Genomic DNA, 18,701 nt, shown 5'->3' with positions numbered 1-18,701 from the left:
AGCTGTGGTGGGTTTAATCCAGGGACTGGAATAGCTACTGTCACGAAGCTGGAGCAGGGGCATCAGAGAACAGGCATAATCTCTATGAAGCGGCCTCTCCAACAGGCCTTTTATAATTAATTCTGTAAGGCCACATAATTTTGATTTAAAATTGATGCTTACCAATAATGTTAGAGTTACTGTGAGAACTGGAACAGTGCATGCCAGAATGATTCAATGACCTAACCAGGGAAAGGGCACAGCTTCTTCAAGGTGAGCTAACTTGAAAGCTTTATTAGACATTAAAACAGTATTTCATAGCATCATAGAATCGCTTAGGTTGGAAAAGATCTTTAAGATCATCGAGTCCAACCGTTAACCTAGTACTGCCAAGTCCACCCCTAAACCATGTCCCTAAGCACCACATCTACATTTTTTTTTTAAATACCTCCAGGGGTGGGGACTCAACCACTTCCCTGGGAAGCCTGTTCCAGTGCCTGAATACCCTGTCAGTGAAGAAATTTTCCTTAATATCCAAACCTAAACCTGCCCTGGCGCACCTTGAGGCCATTTTCTCTCATCCAATCACTTGTTACTTGGGAAAAGAGACTGACTCCCACCTCGCTACAGCCTCCTTTCAGGTAGTTGTAGAGAGCAATAAGGTCTACTGTCAGCCTCCTCCTCTCCAGGCCAAACAACCCCAGCTCCCTCAGCTGCTCCTCATAAGACTTGTGCTCCAGACCCTTCACCAGCCTCGTTGCCCTTCTTTGGACACGCTCCAGCACCTTAATGTCTTTCTTGTAGTGAGGGGCCCAAAACTGAACACAGCAGTCGGGGTGCGGCCTCACCTGTGCCGAGGGGGCCGATGACTTCCCTAGTCCTCCTGGCCACACTATTCCTGATACAAGCCAGGATGCCATTGGCCTTCTTGGCCACCTGGGCACACTGCTGGCTCATGTTCATATTTCTAAAAAAGCTGAATGAGTGTTAAGCTAATCTGTAGACCAGTTTAAATTTCCACAGAAAACATAAAATAAAACTTGGTAACACTTTGCCTCCAAGACTTCTAGAGTCAGTTTTCCGTAGACACTGAAGTTCTCCAAACTCTGTTGCATTTAGTTCTTTGCAGAATAAAAGCAGTGATTCATTCAAGAGGCTCTACTGATGGTACACATTTCATATCTAGGATTTAAGGAGGTTATGAACACTAGCAGAGCCCTGAGAATGAATTAAGCCTTTTTATTTAATCTGAGGCCTTTAATCGCTATTTTTAGTATAACCTATTAAGGCTTAGTTTAACTTTGTACTTTCAAACATTAATAAACTAACTCTCCCTCTGCATTTTTTCAACAGCAAAACACAGCACTGTCACTCTCAGTAATGTCAAGTCCACAGCCAAGCACACCCATCTCTTCTGAAGTGTTCACAGATGATGCTCATTACTGCAAAACTGCCATGAAGTAGAAATGTATTCAGTTATAATGAAGTGCAAGAAAGTGATACCCTGAATTTCAACATCTGTACTGAGAAGAGCTGGTTTGGGCTGTTGTTTTGGGTTTAGGTCGCGTCTGTTTTTTGTTAAAAGAAGCAAGTATTAGCTTGTGCAGTAATAAGGACCGGCATTTGATATTGCTGTTTATTTCTTTTTAAAAATTAGACAATTCTCAATGTATTATTCCAGCAACATGCTACTAAGCACTCTATACATTCCTTTCTTCAGAATAATTCTAACTAGATCTTGGTAGGGATAAGCCAAGTAAGAATTACTGACTTTAATAGTACCAATCAGAATTAAACCAGTTGAGAACTCCTCCCCTGAATCTGACGTGATACTTGTGTGAAATTGGCCTACTCATATTTAATACTGTATTGTCTTAAATACCTTTTGAAATATAAATATTTCATTTATCTGTTAGAAACAGTTGTGTGTATATTTTTTCATCTTATTCAGAATAATAAGATAAAAATTTCCATGGGCATTAAAGGGAGTTTCAACTAGGGTTTCATAAGGCAGGCTTTAAAATAGTGCCTGAACCAGTTCTTCCACAGAGTTCTTGATTAAAATCTACATACTTTCAATAACTATTTTCAGTAGTGTAAATTATGTGTCCTCCAAAAAGTTTTAATGAAAACCATTTTAATTAAAACCAGTTTGACAGCCTGAATATGCAAAGTCAAACCACAGGATACTAAATACTTTTTGAGATTTGTCTGCATATCTACAAACAAAACTTCCCTCAAACATCCCATGGAGCAGAAACAATTGTGGCAGCAATTAAAAGATTTTCAGTTGTCAGATTCAAGGTCACTAGTTAAATTATTCAGTCATTTTTACTTCTACCAAAAACAATCTCTTACAGGCATGTATGATTTTGTATGTTGTTTCCTAAACTGTTTAGAAGCACACTCTTATATTCTCTATTTTACAGTGTTGTGCTTTTTTATTTAGTCATCCGTACTAGGTTTTAGCTGAAAATTATTGTTCCATTTGTACAAATCACCCATGATTTAAACTGTATAATTACATTTCATGTAATCTCACAATTTCATTGGGTAATCAAATGATTCTCTACAGCTTTTTTATCAAAAAAAAGCAATATACAATTCATAAATCCCTGTAGGATTTTCCCCCCTCACAAGCATTGACATTACATATTTAAATACATTGGACCAAATCCTTGGGCATGTCTGATGAGTTGTGCAGAAATCAGACATGCATGCAAAATAGCTCAAAGCTCACCTTTCACAAAGGGCTGGATCCTGCTGCAGGGCTATATCCTCATCACAGAGAGAGAGGAAAAAAAAAAGTGTGACTGTCTAAATTATATCAGCTGTACAGACACAGTGGACCTTCATGCAGAAGGAAAGCCCAGTAGTATGCCCTCTTACTTAAATTCTCCAGCATTTACTGTGGTATTTTAGGAGTGCATACGGAAAGGGTATAGGGAACTCTATAGCACCAGAGGATTATTCTTAAAATCCTCTCTGGGCAAATTACACTGAATTTAGGGCCAGTTTAGGGCTGGTATTTTAATTTTCAGGAGCTATACTATTCTAGAGGATCTAGCCCGTATCATCGTAGTGCAAATGTAACCTCCTGTATAAATACCTTCTGGTAACAATAAAACAACATAACCTTAACAAACAGAGGTACGGTTTGTTAATGAGGCGTGGTACATTTTATTCAGTTATGCACCTAGGCACCTTCTGTCATTGCTGACCCATCCACTTTTCAGAAAACACTTAAAAAATAACATCTCCTTTGATAATATTAAAGTAGATATGATTTTTTTCTTCAGTAAATTAATAAAGTACAGTATAAACTGATTTTTCCAAAGTCATTTCAGTTTAAAGTGGGCTGAAAAAAATTACAATGTTTAATGATAATTTCGGAATAGTAACTAGTTCACAAACATTTTGTTCGTAATGACAAAACTTTGTCTGCGACAAAAAAACTAACCATGTCTTCCAGCGATTTACAAACAGTATTTTAGATGCCACCATCACCTGAAGTTCTGTTGATGATGCCTTGCACCAACAGAACACTGTCCTACTGATGATCAACGTTCATCTTCTTTATACGATGAAGCAGGGCATCTTTTTCCATTTGGACCTCAGCGAGAGCCATTTTGGCTTTGGCTAGTTCCTGTTTGAGACATTCATTTTCTTCAACAAGCTGAAATGATCAGGTTAGAAAAGAGCATTATTAGTATTCCTGCATACTGACAACTTTTTCCATTACAGTAACTTTTAAAATACCATATGCTCACATTGATTGCTGAGTGCAGGTTTATTGGGGCTGAGTCAATTGCGACCGATTCCCAGTCAACGAGTGCAGAAGATGGAGAGAGTTGATGGAGTTAGCTCGAAAGGCAAGATACCCAATGTTTTAGCTATGCCATTTCCATTCTGAAATGGAGTGGAAATGACACGAGGTTCTGAGCTCTAGGAATGGATTCTTACCCAGTGGAAAAAAAATCAGCTAAATTGATGTGCGGGTTCTGTCATCATCAATTCCAAATCCAGGTATGACTGACAGATTAGTAATGGTCTAACTTAACAGTCTAGTCCTTTGTCTTTGGCAGTTGTGTTGCACAGAGATGAGGGAGATGGGGAGAAGGGACTTGCTCCCTCATAGAACTCCCTCTGATGTAAAGGAGAAGAATTAGTCTGCAGTGTATTATTACCCTATTGAGAAAGTAGTATTAAACTTATTTTGCATGCTTAAGTACTGAACCATACTATAATATCCATAATTCATATTTTCCATCTCGAACAGATTTCTAAGCGGAAGTAACCCCCAAGACCACCCCCAGATAATCTAACAATTATGATGATTAATGATTATAACATAATTTGGGGGGTGGGAGGGGAAGGAGTCAAAAGGAATGCTTAATACCTCATTTTTAAGGAAGTCAGCTGAATCCCTGCTTGATTTAGGTGGTCTGGGAATTTCAGAAGTAGTCTGCGTGGCTTGGTCCTGTGTTTTATGTCCAACAGGTCCAGTTGCTTGCTGCAATGCACTACTTGAATTCTTCATCTTTGACACATCATTTACTCTTTGATTGTCTATATCACAGAAAGATACTTAAGAGTAGTGCTTAGGGTTTTCTGTCTTTTCTTTTTTTTTTTAAAGTTTGATTCTCATCAGAACAAAATTAAAACCACCTAAATAAATATATTTGTAATATTAAGTACATTTATGTTTACCTCCCAAAATCAAATTTAAGAATAAAAAATTAATTAAAAGTCATATACCCTTTTGGAAGAAGAGAGAAAGGAAAGAAGGCATGAGAAGAAGCAATATGTAGCTTCCACCTTCAAGAAAATTATCACATTTTTATACTGACCAATATCATCACCACAGAATATGCATTCTCAATAATTATAAGTTTGAGAACTATTAATATTGCTATTAATATACTGTTTCCAGGTCCAAATCAGATCTGAAAACTGCATTTACATTTGAAGACACAGTGAGATAAACCTGCAGGATCAAGTTTTTAAATTAGAAAATAACTTAAATGACTTGGCATTAAAGGAACTTTCTAGCATTTATAACTGAAGTGCACTGTAACATCTATTAAAATACACTGCTGTACACCAAGGGAAAAAATGAGGGTCATGGTTCGTAGTAGTCTAAAAAATAGTCTGGGTTGTTTTTTTTTCCTTTTTTAAACATTTCCTTCTAAACAAGAGTTTTATGTTCATTACTCCCTCCTCCCACCACACACACACACACACGAGGACTCAAAAATGTAGCATACAAATATAGATACATAAATCACTGCAGTGCAGATAGCATTTGACCTGTGCCTTTGAAGTCACTGTACCTGAGCAGTCCGTGACAAGAATAGGGATCAAAGCACTTCAGCAAAAAGGGGGAAAAATATGAGCTGAAAGAAACCTTAAAACTAAGTGTTTTCTCACTAAATTACTACTTCTTCCAAAGTTTAGTATAAAAAGATGACCAAAATGCACTGAACATCTTTAAACACTCAAACAATGTATTAGATAATGTGGAGGAATTAAAATACAATCAAATCATGCCACAGCATACCTCTGAGAAGTCTGGTCCATCTTTGCTACACCTTCCCATTAGGTGGTGAAGGGGGCATTAAGATCACCCTGCAGCCTCCTCTTCCTCAAGTCATACACTACATTGCATATTGTTGGATTAATATATTCAGGACCTGGATGAAAGGGTGGGTGCACCCTCTGCAATTTTGTGAACAATACCAAATTGAAGCGTGACTGACACACTGAGGGGCAAGGCTGTTTTTCAGAGGAACCTGGACAGGCTGGAGAAATGGGCTGACTGGAGCCTCATGAAGGTCAGCTGAAGCCAGTGTGAAGTCCTGCAGCTGGGAGTAAATAACCTCTTGGTCCACTACAGGTTGGGGACCAACTGGACAGAAAGCAACTTTGCAGGAAGTGACCTGTAGGCCTTGGTCAACAAGATTTATCATGCGTCAGCAGTGAGCTCTGACAGCAAAGACCAGGCACATACAAGCTGTACTAGCAAGGGTATAGCTAGCAAGATGAGGGAAGTTATTATTCCCCTATACTCAGCACCAGTAAGACCACATCTGGAATACTAGATCTAGTTTTGGATTCCCTAGCATGAGAAAGATACTGACAACAGAGGACCACCAAGGTGACTGTGGCCAGGAGCACACAATGTACAAATGAGAGCCTCAGAGAGATGCAATTGTCAAATCTGAAGATGAGAAGTCTATGGGATGATCTTAATGCTCCCTTTGCCTACCTAGTGGAAGGGTATAGAGAAGATGGACCAGACTTCCCTGAGGTGCTCAAGCACCTCTGCCTTGAGGTGGCAGGACAGGAAGCAACAGACACAAGCTGCAGCAAAGGAAATTCCAATTAGATATTACCAAAAAAATTAACCATAACAGTGGTCAAACACTGGGACAAATTATTTAGGGCAGGTTGTGGTATCACTTTTTTGATGCTTAAAACTTGATTGGACAGGGCATTGAGCAACTTGATCTAATCTGCCCCCACCTTGAGCAAGGAGTAGGACCAAATGACCTCTAGAGGCTTCTTCCAACCTAGATTACTCTATGATTCTTTGACATATCTGTGAAAGACAACAGTAAAGTTCCAGCTCTAAATGTATTGCCTTATTACGAGTATTTAGTGTTTGTCCATCCATGTAGAAAAAAAATTGTGTATACATGTTTCATGAAAAGTACGAAGTTAAGTCACTGTTCGAAATACAAGTCCCAGTGCAATCTCAGCCATGAGCTGCCAGGACGCCACCATAATATACAGAATTGAAAACTGCTGCTTGTACTTCTCAAATAGTCTTTTGTCCTACAATATTCTCTATTACTACCCATAACACAAAGACAACAGGTAACCACCTTGGTAATTTGTAAAGAAAGGCAATTTTTTTGTTTGGTTTGTAGTCAATCAAGGGAACCTTAGACATCATGACGAAGTGATATGCACTGATGAAGCATATCCTTATGAAGTTACATGCATATTTTTATTTCTCTCAGATTGATTCAGCTGTGGGTTGTTATCACAGCCAATACACTATTCAAATAGGTTATTTTCCTCACATGGCTACATTTAGAATTAAGGTATATGGCAACACAACTTACACAAATTGTCATCAGTTATCTTTTCATTTTTAGCCACATGTCTGCACAAAGGAGAAAAACAGTATTAATAATAATTAGATTATAATATTGAGATATCAAGGTGCAGGAACATACAAACCTCTAATGAGAAAAGAGCCATCATCATTTCTTTCTATCCAGAGTATGTCAATATGTAGTTTTATCGGTACCAGCTCAGATGCCTTGAGATTTTCACGTGGACTGTCATCCTAAAAAATACAAGTATTCAAAAATGAGTTTACCTGGAAATCGAAATAGCTAATTAAGATGTTCAATTAAACATAAGTGGATTTAACGAAACTTGAAAGTGAACATTTCAGAGTAGAGTTTTCTAATGGGATCTCCACTAAACTTCTGCTCCTTTTTTTTTTCCAGGGGATCATATTAAAGGCCCAAATTTATCTCTGGAGTAAGTCTGCTGAACTCAATATATACAGTCTGACTGAAATACTTCAAAGTATTTTTACAGACATCTCAATAAGATTATATCCCAATTCGAGACATTCTTTAGCTCAGGAGCTCTCAGAGTCAGAGATAAGAAGCCTGCACTATATAGTATCTGATTTTCCCTTGAACTATTTAAAGATTGAATGGGTACATCTATCATCATCCTTGAGCGGATTTTGCCTTTTTAGAACTTAGTCTGGGATGACACCAGCTGCAGTTCAGTTATATTACTATACTCAACAGAAGAGAAACTTTACAAATTACTTCTTTTGGGGTCTCCCCAGGAAGTCTTTATAGTTCATCCCTGTCAAGCAGAATAACGCAGCCAGTATAATCAGAAACTATATATATCAGCATTAAGCACGTAGCAAGAAAGCTGTTGAGATATAACTGCCAAAGTTTCTTGAAGCAGCACTGAGATTGCAGTAAAAAATGCAAAAAATAACCTTTCCTAAATTCTACCCCCCCAAGAAACACACTGCATCAAGTCTCATGCAGAAGAAATCAAAGAATATACTGCATTGAACAGGCAATGCAGCATAAATTTGAACAATATCCTCTTGCTCTTTATTACCCAACAACTCTATAGAAATTAATCATCTGTATGTCAAATTTGCAGTTTGTCAACCATCGTGAGTAACTTGACTGACTTGTGTGCACTGCTGAGTGAGCACTTCAGTGCTTTCGCTGCCAAGCAGACTTATTGCTGGTTTATTAATGTATTTTCCCCACCTCAAACAGCTGCCTGCTCAAGAACGTTTTGCTGAAGTCCACCTTCTTGCCAATAAACCAGCACAATCCTGTTTTTAAATTTAAATGACTGCACGTTAAGACTTTCCTTTTTGCATTGAGGCATTCACATCTGTGATACATTGAAATCTGAGGAACAGATCCACAGCCCTTACAGAAAGTGTTTGTGCTACTCCTGTAGTAGAAACAGCCCTAAAGGAGTGCCTAAGGATCCTCAGGGGATGGAAAAGCTGCATCACGGAGGGAGGGAATACTGATGCACTTTGAGTAGAACAACACAGAGATAACAATTGCCCTTCCAGTCAAGAATGATCTTAGCAGAATCAAGGCCTTAGCCCCAGATGCAGAACTGGAGCTGCTATTCCAGTCCTCACTTTGTTCAAAGTTTATATGGGTGATTATTAATTTCCAAAGCAATGTTATAATTATCTTATCTTTACATTTGTTTAGTTTTTTGTTGTTCTCCCCCCCACCCCTCCAAAAAAAGTGTCCTTATCTTTATATTCAATGGCTGTGCAGCACAAAACTCACCATCTCCTTTAAATGTCTGAAAGAAAATCCCCTAGGAGACTTGAGCAGGAGTGTCCTCTTAACATTACTATTTTAAGCTACAGTGGTGAGAAAAGCTTGCATTATTTAGCATCTGTTTCTAGGTAGGGCAGAACTTGAAATCTGGGTTCTAAGAAACAGTATTCAAGTGGTTTGACCTGGAATTCCCATAACCTTTTTCCTTCTTTTGTACTGAACTTTCATTGCAAGAACTATTCTCTAAGTAGGAGAGAGAATTAACCTCTAAAATCTGCGTTTTGTAACTAGAAAACCATTACTATGCTAAGCAAAAAAAGCCCAACCAGAAAAAAACACATTGTGCCTCCAGGAACTTGGTATACCTTACCTATAAAACTCCCAGACTCTGTCACTCTACAAAAGAGACTGGGAGAGGAGGAAGAAAAGTATAAAATATTAATTCATATAAATAGCTTGGTCATGCAGATAATTCCCCTCTAGGCATACCACAGAGCTAACCAAATCTATGGATTTTTAAATTGTTTTAGTGTTATCTAAAGACCTTCCAGAGCACGATAGCAGTTTCTTTGAAGTTAGCTGTATCCAGATTAGTAGTTTATCATCAAAGAAACAAGAACACAGTTTCTTTAGAGCAGCCAAATAGCCCATTGTTAACATACTTTTAAATTAATCCTTGCATTAGAAACTTTTATCTTCATAGGCATCACTTCTGCGACAGTTTCATCTTCTAGAAAATGCTGAATGTTTGTGAGGGAAGACGTTAGAAATTCAGCACTGAAGTTCTCTACATGACACTGAAGAAAACCGTTTTTTACAGCCAGCAGAGAATGTATGACAGCACTAGGCCCACTTTCCCATCTCAAACTAATCTCAGGTGATGAATTAACTGGTCCAGCCACAGATTTACAGTCAGAACCTGTTGCAAAAGGAAAACAAATTTGCATTAAAATTTTGCAATGTACAAAAAAAGGAATTATGATGCAATTACTTCTACCTCTATTGTCCAACTGATTTTCCAAAAGTACTTTACAAGCATTATCCATGAATTACAGCGTTGCAAATACAGAACTTCAGAGCAAATTTCTAAGTATATCACTTCAAAGTACTAAAGAGAAATAAACAGTACATACAAGGACTAGTACCTCACTGTGACAACAGAAAAGGACAATACAGAAGTATCACCGTACACAAAAAACTTGTGTTTCCTCAATGTCTTGATGATGGCAAAAACAATTATTTTGCATACTTTTCCACTAACTCCTTCAATTTTAATTCAGAAAAAAATTTAAGTCAGTTCACTCTGTCAGGAGAGCAGGTATTCTCTTGGAAAGGCAGAATTTCCTGACTCAGGAACTTACTTGCTAACACACAGGAACATAAACAGCAATGCACTAAGATGGAGAACACAACCACATGGTGCTTCCATTATTTGGGTGGCAGTAGATTTGAACCTTAAAAACCCCCTAGCAGTTTCTTGTTACTTTCAGTATCTTTAACCAGTAAGGACAACTGCAACATTCAACTAAACAGTTCTAAAAATAAAATAAAATAAAGATTTAAGGTAACCAGATACCAGGGCGGAGGCGGGGGAAATGGCCAGTATCCATTTGTTGCACAAAAAAGAGGGTTCACCACCAGGAATAATTACCCCATGAGATTCTCAAGTCATTTGGTTACTATGATGGCTGACCTACAGAGATTATCTGTATGACAAAAAGCATGTTCATAGTAATTCACAGTAAGTCCATTAAGAAGCAAACCTTGAAACTTGAAAGATAGCTGAAATCAAAGTAACTCAAGTAAGATCAACTGAATTATGTCAATTTTTATTAGTAGAGCCTCTAACTCAAATTTGAGAGAATGAAAACAACAACAAAAAAAAGCTTCTTGGTTTAAACTCTGGTTCCCTCAGGAAAGTCCAATGTTTACAAGCTTAGAAATTGGAAAAAAGAAGTGGATGAAGTTAAATTTAAGATGAAGTAAGACTTCCTTTTTCTATTTTTGTTTCTTTAATACTATTCTTTCTCCTCTCCCCATATGACTGACATGCAGTTTATTGTAATCTCCCTTCTTGATTTCTCCTTGTAGATATATGAGCAATTACCAGAAAGATGAAGAGAAGGTGCACGGGAAATCTACTAGCAGCCTTCCAATACCTACGATGAGGTTTTAAAGACAGAGCCAGGCTCTTCACAGTGGTGCTCGTCAGAAGGTTGAGAGACAACAGCTCAAATTACAACAAAAGAAGTTCAAACTGAATATAAGGAATGAGGGAAACGAAGTAGTGGTGCAGGCTTCCTAGAAAGGTGATGCAGTCTCTGCCCTTGGAGGTCCTTTCCAAGACCTGATGGGATAAAGCCCTGAGCAACCTGGCCTGATCTCAGAGCTGACCCTGATTTGAGAACAGGATTGGACTAGAGACGTCTTGACATCGCCTCCACTCCTCTTCCCTCAATTATCCCATGATCCTATGAAGTGCCGGTTTCCTCTGTGGTGGCTTCTTTGCTGTGTACTATCTAATGTTAAGTAATAATGCATACTGTAATGAATGCAGCATACTTTACCCCTCCATTTCAGAGATCACCTACTCTGAATAATCTGACATGTACTAGAAAAGAAAAACACAGTACACAGGTGGGCTGCAAGTTACATTGCTTCTCTTCAGTAAAGCTTATCCTGGATGCCTTTATATAAAGGAAAACCACAGAATTAGTTTTCCTTCTGAAATTACAGATCTGGTTTACAAGGCACTTGGTTAAAAGTCCAAGGTGTCACTGCTGAACACATTACATCTGTAAGACACAAGCTTTTTTGATATATCAAGTCTCTATAGATACACTCAGGTATCCTGTTAAAGAGAAGACATTTGCAGCATGTGAACATATTTTTAAAAGGTATCATTAGTATATTGATAATTGCTACTGCATTAGCATTTAAGGGTTCAGGTTCTTGATATGCTAAACCAGATGGAGCACAGATCAAAACTGTAGAAACCAGATCACAATTCACTAAGTCACACTGACACTATGCTAGGTCAGATTCATTCAAAAAACTTAGGAGCTTAGCTTTGAGTGAATAAAAGTTATGCAGATTAGGCAACTAAACATGCCATTTCCAGGAAAACAGCTCCAGGAGAGTACTGGGAAGAAGGTTTTGAGCAGTCAGGAGGAACTGTATCTGTGTCTGTTTTGTATATGTCTATTTTAAAAAGAAAAAAAAAAAGTGGGGTAAGAGGAGGGGTGAGAAGGAGGATAATTAACTTTCTGTATTCATCCCAGAAAACATGCAGGCTAGTCAACTGTTCTAGATTAAGTGCAGTCAGACAGACGTATAGCAAGAGGCAGTAACTTTATTCAACTAATACTGCCCCAGCCTGAACGTAGCACAGGTCTGAAATCTCACATTTCCTCCACCAAAAAAAAAAGGGGGGGGGGGGGGGGGGGGGGGCAGGGAAGCACGCACACTGCAAGTATCAGGTACCTTTTGTGGCTCTAGTCCAGACAGAAGAGAATTAGCTACCAACAGTCCTTGAGAAGAAGGACAACTCTCCAGATGGGAGAACAATGCCCACTCCGTCCAATGAGTCTCTGCAATTAGTTTGGGAAACTTTGTTTCCCTCAAGGATCTATATTCTTCCCACAGATACAAAGAAAGAAATAAGCATTATGTGCCCTAACTATTTCTGGACCAGAAAAGAGTGCCTGCGTCATTGCCGGAAGAGTCTGCCAAAGTGTAGAAAAACAGCAGAAGAGAAGACCACACATTCAGTCTCAGCCATGAAGTCAATCTTGGGTTATCTTGCAGATATCTGAAAGGGCCACAGTCAAAAGAGGATGGAGTAAAAATTTCATTAAACAATTCGGAAGCTGCTATGAGCTGCCGTTCCCTTCTCCAAGCATGACAAGGTCTCAGTAAAAGCACTGTCCTTCCCAGAGTGCCTCTGCCATGTTCTATCCCCCCCGCTTTTGTTATTGCTGCCAGACAAGGTCTGATAAAGGCATCGTCCCTCAGCCAGCCCTGCACAGAAGTGCATGGCTGCCACATTGCCTTCAAACTTATTCCAGCTACTAGGCACACTTTTCCCTTTCTACTCCTACTGCATTTACAGTATAGTATGTTTTACATGGTTATTTTTACCCATAACACCTTTGTAAGCAGTAATTATGACTTGATTATTCATGGCTTTGCATGGTTCCTCAGTTTACTGGTTACAGTTGTTAATTCAGTGCTTGAATCAAGTTTTATTAAAGGCCTTGGGGGGGTTGCTTTTATTGGGATATTTTCTTACGCTTTTGCTCACTGGTTCTTTTAGTTGTGTTTTGTTACTGTTAAGTCATTTACATTGTTTCTTTTGATTTAATTCTCAAGCTTTTTCCCAACCTTGATCCTCCGGATTTTTTTTTATTTTTTTTTTTTTTTTAATGGGGAGTAGCAGTGGCTGCAGAAGATTCCTGACTCAGTACAGAAAGCACAGCCCTACAGTGGAGAGAAGATCAGTGGAGAGAAGATGTACATTACAGAATGGGAGTGACCAGTGATGTACAAAAAAAAAATAATGTTGTTGGCCCACGCATCCAGATACCCACCGGAAAGAGAAAGGAAGAGATATGAAGTGGAAATACTTGGAGATTCCAATCACATTATAATCTTTTGTCCATAAAATAATCAGCCAGTGCACAAGCCTCTCCATCAGCTGAATCAGAGGAAGCAGGTTCTAGTTTTAGATCCACATGAGAGCAGGAAGGTGGCATGTTCTTACTATTTACTCCCTCTTGCTTTTACAGAGGATATGACAGGTAACAGAAATCAGTTTTCCTGCTGCATGAACTGAAGGTCAGCCATGAGTCTTCCCTGCTGGACCTCCCTCTTGCCTTCAGATGCCTGAATGCAACTGCAACATCATGCAACAGCTGCTCAGGCAGCAGCTGCTGGCAACTGCTCAGCTTACCAGTAAATGGGTTCTTTAGCTAGGGTATCAGAGGCTGTACCGCCAAGCACAACTTCCTGAAGAAAATCTATGCTGCTGGAAGGCTGGAAATAAATGGCAGCCAACAGCTGCTATAGCTGTTTCCTGGGAAAGGAGATGAACCAGAAGCAGGAAGCAGGTGCATCAGGGATCTGCCCCAAAAACCCTACAGCGCAACAGAGCTGGCATCCAGCAATCTGTGTGGAAGGCTGGCAGAGGGGAGCAAAGCAAGCTGTGACATGAAGTGGTACGCCAATACATCATGCCAAGAAAAAAACCTCACAGTATGTGAACTAGGTTTTCTGGCAGAGAATGTATATGTACTCATGCCCAAGAAGAGCTCTGACAATACACTGGTTGATCTAGCTGTGCAAATATCTGGCATGAAACTACACCCTGTGTTCCTATCAAGCTTTAAAAAAAAGGAAAAAAAAGGGGGGAAAAAAAAAAAGAAAAAATGAAAAAAGAAAAGAAAAAAAAAGAAAAAAAAAAAAAAAAAAAGGCTGTCCTTGCAGCTCATCTTTCCTGACACAGTCAATTTTTAACTTTTCTTAAACCACAGATTATAAATCCGTTTAAACTGTGGGTATTAATTTAATCTAGAGAAATAGATCTTGAAGAAAAAAAACAGCCCTTCAAACCAAGGTACATTTAAACAAAGCATCATTAGAGCAATAAGGGAGTTCCATCTTCATAAAACAACAACATAATGTAATGCAATTTATTTGATTTAAAAAAACCAACCAACCAAACAAAAAAAACCAAAACACAAAACCAAAAACAGACTAGTGACCAGAATTCAATGCAATGCATTTTTTTTACGCGCACTATCAGAAATGGTTCCATTTTTGTTTCCTTCCCTTTAAATGTATGGCAATTAGGAAAGAAATTAGGAGTAGATATTCTAAACCAGCATATAAAGGATGCTATTGTACTAACATGAAACGGGTTTTGTGCTTTAAGGGTGATACGCTGTTTTTATTTACTTAGAACAAATGTTTCCAACTCCAATTTCACAACACTGAGATCTCATTGTTAGGTCTTACCAACAGTTCTGTTGCAAAGATAGTGTCGAACACTGATATTTCCCAATTGATTTGGTATCACTTGGTTGACCTGTAGGCATATTTCTGTGTCTTCACCTCTGATATCAATTTCACCATTAACACCAAATATTTGGAAAACCACAACAGACATCTGTCAACAAAATCAAGATAAAACAACAAGATTATAAATTGCATTTACAGTGGTTATTGTTTTTTAAGTTCTGTCTAAACTTTTTCCCCCACAAAAGGAAAAGAATCTTTGTATCCATAACCCTTGCTCACAGAAAAGCAGAAAAAGTTTTCTCATTTCTTCTTCTTTTCTTTGTGCCCATTGGCTTGACAAAGCATCAAGCTTGTCCAAAGACAGACACTTGTATTTATAACCTACTAATACCAATTCAGAATTGGCCAGAAAAGCCATGAAAGTGACAGACTTTTCCCACTCTGACAAAGAAGCACACGACCTCTATGACACCTGAAATTTTCTAAGGCTGCATTCAACTTCATGCATATCGTAAGCACAACCAAGCATTTGCTGTGCTGAATCAGACCAGGTTAAAGAACTAGGACAGGCTACTAAACTTTGGCTATCTGCGTAGTAGTCAGCCCTTTCTCTCCATTTATTGGATTGCAGTATCTTTCCAAAAAAAGTAGCAGCCAGTTTCAAAAGTCAGCTTTGATATCAGAAGATATATGTCCATCATCATTATTACTATTTTGGTCTCATTTTTCTAATGACTTTTTAGTTATATTCTACAAGTAGAAAAAAATATGCTAACATACATTTGTATAACAATCTGAATGAATTCTGGTTTTTCCGTATTACCTATATGCACAGATGATTGAAAATTTATTTAAAACGAACCTATCATTTAAGTGAGCTGCTTTTATTCTTTTTTTTTTTTAAATGAAGGTGATCCACAAATATTTTAAAGCAAAGGTAGGATTACATGACTAACGTTACTAAAAAGGAAAATACATCAGCAAGCACACAACAGATTTCAGTAAATTCACTGTCTTTCTTTGGGCCCATATACTTTCAGGTTTCCAGTTCGTGACCTTAACCGATACAAGAATATAATTTAAGAAGCATTGATTAGGGCAAGGATCAGCACGGAACAAGTAGATAGGCAGATGGAAAAAGCTGGACCCTGCATGGTGTCTCAGGGAGGGAATCTCTCTCTACATGCACTGTTCTTATAATCTTCTCTAAATACTGGGCATTGTCCTGCCATAAGCCTGGACAAGAGGCATCTCTGATCTGACCCAGTAGGGTAGTTGTTATGCTCCGATTTGCAAATACTACAGAATGCTACCAGTGCTGAGAAAAGATCTCCATATAAGAGATGTCAGAGTTACGGTGCTTTCTTTTATCTATACTTGATGATGTTAAAAAGCTCATTTTAAATATCATATTCAACAGAGCATAAAAGAACATGATATTACAAAATATTGCTATGTACTAAAGCAGAAATATTTTCTGGCATTTTTAAGTGGCTACTATCATTTATCAACAGTGGCTATAGAGGAGATAACAGGGACAGAGAATGCTCAGTGTAACTTGGATTATAATCTTCATTTGTACTTAATACAAGTGCACTAGATCTACAGGCTTACATAATGTACTAACAAAAGCTCCCAGAACTACTTGAAAAATCACCTCTAAAAGCATTCCTTTTAGCTCTATTTTAAGGTTTAATTTACTGAAGCATGTATTCTAATGGAATTCAATAGTATTACCATTTCTTCACTAGTCTCATGGGCATTCTCTGAAGCAGCGCTCATGGCATCTGGAGATGACCCATCACAATTTTCAATCACTGTGCCTCCTTCATGGGCATTTTCTGATGGGCTTTGATAGTTTGTGGCTGTAATACCTTCCGTATATACATCAGAAAAAACGCAAAGTTAGCATAGCATAACCTGAATCACTCCTGCATTAAGAATAAAGTCAGTGTCTGTTACTGTATGCATACATTAACACATTTTTTAAGATGAGTTGAATGGCTTATTAAACAAATATTTATGATTGAACTGCCAAATTCATTCCTCTTACAGCGAGTCAAAAGTTCTAGATGCTATGCAAATAAGGCAGGCTATAGTGACAAAATCAAATTGGCATTCTACATGCATTGTTTAAAAAATTGTGAAGGGCCTTTTTTAGTCTTCCAAATATAAAACTGATAAACAGAAAAAAATGTTAAGGATTCCAAGCCATATATCTAAAAGACTGCACAGTACCTTTAGAACACATGTTTGTGGTTTTATGTTTAGAGAAATAAGCTATATATATTTTCGTTAGAGTGATCATGGTAGTGTTTCCTTGACAACTAGGAAGCATGCAGACTGAACCTGCAGTTAAATATTGTTTAACAAGCTAAAAAGACATATAAAGGTTATTTAAAATGGAAAATGTATTTTATGGCATACTCCCACGTAAGCACATGTATGAATACTCCTACAATTCAAATATATAACAGGTTTGCAAGTAAAGCATTCTTCTCATTATTGGTCTAGAATGGAAAGAAACCCGACAGAAAAAAATATTGTCATTCTTTATTCACAGTAGAATTTATCAGAAAAGAAGTACCAAGAAAGTCGTCTTATTGTATTTCCTGACATTGGAAAGTTATTTAATCAGTTTTTCCAGTGAGCTACTAGATCATTACAATTGCAGAAGTCCAGACTATAGACTATATAGACATAATTGCCATATGCCAGAATTCCTCCCTCGGATCAAGAGCAAACTCATGCACAGCTGAGCAAAAATTAAGACAAATACCTGCCGTTAGTTCCAATAGCTAGGAGCTGCTCTGTAAGAAACAAGCTGCAAGGAGACTACAAAATCTATCTGTCTGGTAATTAGCATAGTGAGTATTAGTGAAAATCCGTTTGTTCTTCATCTACTTTTAAAATTAAAGCTTCTTTACCGCTTCAAGCATAACACTGATTCAGGATACAAACCTGTAAACACTTAGAGCCAAAGCAACAGCTTTTAAGCAAAGCAGGGAACAGTTCTGCTTAATTCAGAGTTGCAACATAGCACTGCAATGCTTTTACTCTCCTCAAGAAAGGAAAATTAAGTAGCATTTAATTAAGTAGCACTACTTAAGTAGCACACCTTATTGCTTTCCCTTGAAATGATGTGCTGTAAATATACTTCATATTACTGACTGGAAAAGCTAACAGAAATAGTGCTGTAAAGTCTCCAGGATTTGCTGCACTACAATCCTTTTGAGTGTTAGTTTAGTAACAAACAACATTTTCATGTATTGCTTAGAAATATTTTGTTAAACCTACTTACCTTTCTCCAGAAAGCTTTGGCTGTCACTTCCATCACTCTCTATCAAATGATCCTCTAGCATCATACTATCAATAGAGATCGTATCCAGAGAGACTTGTGATGGACTTCTCTTCATATTCTTGTAAGAAACAGAGAATGCAGGGAGGTTGGACGGGCAGCGTTCCTTAGGCTTTGCACTTTTTAAATACAAAGATATTAGGAAATTATTATTTAAAATTAAAGGAATTGCATAGAAGTTACTTTAAAAAAATTTGCTCTAAACCAGGCAAGATATGAAAGAAAAAAAATCTGATTATTCAATAATCCTTTGGCAAGAAAGAGATAAGTGTAGAAACAACATGCGTTCCTGTAGAGATTTGTGTCAATATTTTTCTCAATACATATTTCGTAACATTTAAACTGAAAGTAAATAGTTTAAATCAATTAACTAACAGTTAATTTTAGCTTTCATTGAATGCTGCATATGGCATATCTTATATCTTTATGTACTTTTAAAACTTTCATCTACTAGATCTTCACTTCCGTTTACCATT

The 18,701-nt window shown here is 37.8% G+C and overlaps 1 protein-coding gene across 1 annotated transcript in view; it reads right to left on the bottom strand.

The window, feature by feature from the left end:
• Window positions 1-1,660: 1,660 nt before the first annotated feature.
• The window catches only part of BLTP3B (bridge-like lipid transfer protein family member 3B), a 58,481-nt gene continuing 41,440 nt past the window's right edge, over window positions 1,661-18,701 (bottom strand). The window contains exons 15-21 of the mRNA XM_082309711.1: window positions 18,169-18,344; window positions 16,605-16,741; window positions 14,865-15,015; window positions 9,512-9,768; window positions 7,228-7,336; window positions 4,379-4,548; window positions 1,661-3,655 (exon numbers count right to left, since the gene is read on the bottom strand). Of these exons, the coding sequence (XP_082165837.1) occupies window positions 3,530-3,655; window positions 4,379-4,548; window positions 7,228-7,336; window positions 9,512-9,768; window positions 14,865-15,015; window positions 16,605-16,741; window positions 18,169-18,344 (1,126 nt within the window). The 3' untranslated portion in view covers window positions 1,661-3,529. The remainder of the gene's footprint in view (window positions 3,656-4,378; window positions 4,549-7,227; window positions 7,337-9,511; window positions 9,769-14,864; window positions 15,016-16,604; window positions 16,742-18,168; window positions 18,345-18,701) is intronic.

The sequence above is a fragment of the Platalea leucorodia genome (assembly GCF_965183815.1).
Source record: "Platalea leucorodia genome assembly, chromosome: 4".
In the NCBI taxonomy this organism is placed as follows: Eukaryota; Metazoa; Chordata; class Aves; order Pelecaniformes; family Threskiornithidae; genus Platalea; species Platalea leucorodia.
The sequence above is the reverse complement of the archived record's forward strand: the minus strand, read 5'-3'. Positions and strand labels throughout refer to the sequence as shown.